Source organism: Cynoglossus semilaevis, chromosome 1, assembly GCF_000523025.1.
Source record: "Cynoglossus semilaevis isolate Cse_v1.0 chromosome 1, Cse_v1.0, whole genome shotgun sequence".
In the NCBI taxonomy this organism is placed as follows: Eukaryota; Metazoa; Chordata; class Actinopteri; order Pleuronectiformes; family Cynoglossidae; genus Cynoglossus; species Cynoglossus semilaevis.
Genome location: NC_024307.1, coordinates 23561161 through 23565796, shown reverse-complemented (window position 1 = coordinate 23565796; position 4636 = coordinate 23561161). Strand labels below are relative to the sequence as shown.

The following is a 4636-nucleotide window of genomic DNA, read 5'->3' as shown; positions in this document are numbered from 1 at the left end:
TATACATATATATATATATATACATACATATATATATATATACATACATATATACATATACATATATATATATATATACATATACATATACACACACTATACTTATATGTATACTTTTTACCTGTGTGGGATCGAGGCACCTGGGTGTGTATCCCTGGTTTTCCAGGATCTTGGAAGAACTGGAAAAGGGATAGAAAGCTGATGGTGGGACTTGACCCAAGCTCTGGACGTGAGGGAACACCTGGAAGTTGTGAAGATGCTGAAAACCTTGGTGGCTTTCTGGATTGTAAAGAAACTCCTGATGTGATCTGAGCCGAGCTCCAGCTTCATCTCGTTGAAGCTCCTTCTCTTGCTCTCTTCTCAGTCGTTCCATTTCTCTCATTTCTCTAATCTTCTCCATCTCCAGCTCTATCTCTCGTTCTCTTTGGAGACGTTCCATCTCTCTGATCCTCTCCAACTCCCTCAGCTCATTCTCCCGTTTGATCTGCAGTCGTTCCTTCTCTCTGATCTGTTCCATCTCCAGTTCCCTCTCTCGTTCCCGTTCCCACTGCCTCAGCCTTTCTTCTCGTTCCCTTTCCCTAATCCTCTCTTGTTCCATCTCTATCTTCTTGTCCTGTAGTTCCCATTCCTGTTCCCTGGAGTCATGTTGTCTCCTGCTGGTGGACGGAAAGGGTCTCCTGGTCTCCAGGGTGTTTGGATGTACGAGGTTTTCCTGGAAGGACAGTCTTCTTTGTGTTGGTTGAACACAAAGCTCAGACTGTTCAGGACGGTGTCCTGGCTTCTTCTGTGGATGGCCAGACAGACCTGGAACACTTGGTCCACAGGTGATTCTGCTCGTCTCTTCAAAGAACCTCATTCTGTCAGCAAAAGGGAGGATGTCATACTCTTCCACAGGGGGACAGGAAGAGGAGCGACTGGAGGAGGGTCTAGTGAGTCCTGAAGTCTTATCACCCAACATTCTGCCTCGTCGATCTGCTTCTTGTTCAGGTTGAAGTTTATGCTCTGGAGTCCAACGCCAGCGTCGAGCTTTTCCAGCAGGAGCAGGTTCTTCCACCACTCGGACTCCCAGTCCAGGACCGGGAACTCCAGTATCCAGCATCAGAACATTCCTGGACGTGGAGAACATTGAATGTGTTTGGAATGATCCAGATAAACGGTTTGGATTTTCCAGAGTCGATGTTAGCCTGACATCCTGAATTTCCACAGGTGGAGCAGGAACCCCGGTTCTGTTCTGGTTCTTGGCTACATCTGACTTTGTGTGATGTTCGCTGAGGTCTGGGCCCTCTTCTTCCTGGACGGTTTCTCCGCTGCAGAGTAACTCTCCAGGTCCACGGCTCCGCTGGAGCTGGGACTTTTTCTTTTGTATCTCGTTACGAAGGTTGGTGGCAAATCTGTCGCTGCGGCGGCGGTTCCTGCGATTATGTCTTGAAGTGTTTGAATTCCTCAAGGCTGTTTCTCCTTCACTGCCTTCCTCTGTTCGTCCTCCCCTGTCTGCAGCTCTCTGTTCCTCCAGTAACGTGTCCACACTGGCAGCAGAACCAAGCGGCTGGAAATCCTCCTGCAACATCTGCTTGAAGATCTTGTGTTCCTGGGTCGATGGTCCGTCATGATCATCTGGAACACTGTTAGAGCGGCCCCAGTGGTTATAGTTCTGGACTGAGCCACCGTTTACAGATGATCCTTTGGCTCCATCACTTAAAACCCCATGATCTCCAAAGAGCATGAATCCTGGAGTTTCATCATGTTTGTTCATAGCAGCGTTGACGTGGTGATGTGGACCTTCCTGATCTTCTCCTGCAGTATGGTGGGAAGAACTTGAACTTAACTGGCTGTTTGAATTCTGAAGATCAGCAGGCTTTGGTGCCTCCAGAGAAGAACCGTTGCTTTCCAAATGCAGGAACTGAAGCTGCATGATCAGGAGTTTCTCAGGAGCACTGTGGCGCTGCGGAGACGCAGAGGAATGTTTGGTCCGAACTGGAACTTTCACAAAAGGTACAGCAGAGGACGATTCCGGAACAGAACCAGCATCACATTTGACTTGTCTCATCTCTGCAGTCTGGTTTGGGAAAAAATGTCCATCTCCTTCTTCCTTTACAGTTTGGTTTTTGTCCTCATGCTCTGAGAAGCCATTCTGAGTTTCAGACTCAACAGTCAGAGTAGACAGGTTTCCATCAGAGTGAGAAGAAACATCAGAAGCTTCACTGGCAGCAGAGGCACAACTTTGGCCATCTGGAATGAGGCGACCTCGAGTCGCTCTGAAACTGTCCTTCCTGGTTGGAGGTTGAGGAGGATTTGTTCTGCCATCCTGTGATCCTCCCTCTTCTCCGTTTCTACCCATTTTAATATTCTCTCCTCTCCTCTCAACCTCGTAACAGCAGGATGAAGGTCGCTCTCTGACCTCCACAGGCCTTGGTCTGGGTCTGGTCAGGGATCTGGACTTCAGTTGCACCTCCTCTGGAGCAGCAGAATGGCTCTGGTTGGAGGTTTCTCCAGCAGGTCCCAGTGTGTGGAGGAGGTTCTCCATGGAGCAGGTTTCCTCAGGCCGGAGTGGAACTGTGGCGTAGTCAGAAGTGTTGGAGCTGGCGGAGAAGGAGCTGTAGGCGGAGTCTCTCTTGCTGTTGATAGTGGCTGCGTCAATAGGTGAATTCCTGGAGTCAGAATACGGCTGCGTGCTGGGAGTTGGCGTGTCCAAACTCTCCATGGAGCCCAGAGAACTACTTCGGTCGGTGGAGGAATATGGTCTGGTCAGCTGACTCCACTGGATGGACAGGTCACTGCTGAGAGAACAGAGGAGTCAGGGTTTGGAAAACACGTTTGAGATAAATGAAAAATTAGCATTAACGTCAGGATAAAAGTTAAAGTTTGGTTTTAATCAAATGAAAGGCTCATCTTAATGTCAGAAAAGTTTAAATAACCCAATGTTTTACAAATGTAAACTAAGATTGTACTAAAGATAATCCAGATGAGCAGACAAATCAAACTCGTTCTTCTCCAACTCGGCACCAAGCATTCTTTCTGCTCCTCACCTCTGTGTTCTGTCTCCTTCTGTTTTTAACTCAGTAAGATCATCTTAATAAGATCATCAAATATCCCAAGAACAGCATTCAAAACTGGGGAATTTCCCATAAAACCCAACTTCAAGGAAAACCACAGCAGAGAAAACAAAGAGCGGATTATTTTCTAACTGGAGGAAAAGTGAGGAGAACATTTCTGACACGTCCTGGTGCAGGAAGTTCTCCTGCTCCAGAGTCCAGATCATAAAGCTGCAGACGCCTTGACATTTTCTCTCTGCTTCTTTCTGTTTTCTGAATGAAAGAAGTTCATATTCCTGTTTTTTCGATCTGCTCACAAAAGAGTAGAAGCTAAAGAAGACAGCAGCAGAGAAGAGCAGCGGTACGTTGTGTTTGAGAAGAGTTCAGATCTTTGTGTCACATCTGCGGAAGGATGTGAGTCAGACTAAATCCCACATTTACATGATCACCATGAAAACAAGCCGGTCTGGATCTCCGACCCTCTGTGTGTAGGACGACTGAGAACCCTCACACAGTCTGTCTTCAGACTCTGTTCACTGTTCTACAGTCACATGGCTTTGTCTGGAAATGCTCCTCCTCATCCGACCGCCTCTCCTCCGATTGGATAGACGGACAGGTTTCACCATCAACTGGACAAAAACTGCTATTCCTATAAATCTGTCATCGTCACTGACCAGGAAATAATAAAATGATATTCCCCTCTCATCCCAGCACTGAGTTAATCTGTGTGTTTATGTTCTCCATTCAATCATGAAACACACACACATCAGCGTGGGATTGTAATCAGTGACTTTTCTTCTCTTTAACGGAACAGTTATAATCCCCGTGGGATTATCATCGGTGACTCATGTGAGACGACTTTGCTTGTATGAAATCACTCACTGATTCTAGCTCTGTACAACAGCAGCAGGGACCTTCTCACAATGAGGACACGCTGAGGTCACTTCCTCTCTGTGTGGGTTTTTTTAATAATGGAAATGACATCATCAGACTCAGTCAGTCCCAAATGAACCTTTAAATGATGGTTATATTTAGACATTTTTGAAAAACGTATTCCTAATTTTGACGATTTTAATTGTTAAATATCATCACAATTCAAGATGTTTTCAGGTCAAACTCACTTCCTGTCATCATGGGACATCATGAAAGTCACACACGTCCTACTACTGCCCCTGGTTTTTGGTACCAGTCCCTGTAATGGAGCCAGTAACAACGTTCTCGTAAAGCAAGTTTGAAGGTCTGACTGACCATGGTGGTCCTGTGATCTCACCTGTGGTCATTACTGGTCCAGTTGAAGGATCCAGGGTGAAGCTGCATGGCAGAGGGAGGAGCCAGATCAGGAGGAGGTGGAGGGAGAGGCGCCGAGTTAGTGGAGGGGGCCTGGAGAGAAGGAGGAGGTGATGGAGGAAGAGGAGGAGGGGAGGGAGGAGGAGGCAGATCTGAAAGTTTTGCCAGGTGCCAGGAGTGAGGCCGGAACAGAGGAACGTTCCTCCTGTGGAAAAACGAAACAAAATGAGAAGATCAGCTGATGTGTTTGATGAACTCTTCATCAGGTCGTGCACATCAACCTTTCTGGTTCTACAGAAAACAATTTTAGTTTAACA

General features: G+C 46.8%; 1 protein-coding gene across 7 annotated transcripts in view; it reads right to left on the bottom strand.

Moving 5' to 3' along the window:
- The window catches only part of shroom4 (shroom family member 4), a 24340-nt gene that overhangs the window by 4407 nt on the left and 15297 nt on the right, over positions 1–4636 (bottom strand). For 4 of the 7 annotated variants that reach the window (XM_025062285.1, XM_017034903.2, XM_008320510.3 and 1 more), the window contains 2 exons: positions 4303–4524; positions 122–2777 (listed from right to left, as the gene is read on the bottom strand). In XM_025062285.1, coding sequence (XP_024918053.1) covers positions 122–2777; positions 4303–4524 — 2878 coding nt within the window. Of the gene's footprint in view, positions 1–121; positions 2778–4153; positions 4225–4302; positions 4525–4636 lie in introns of all 7 variants that reach the window. The other 3 variants (XM_017034905.2, XM_017034909.2, XM_017034900.2) reach the window with 3 other exon arrangements.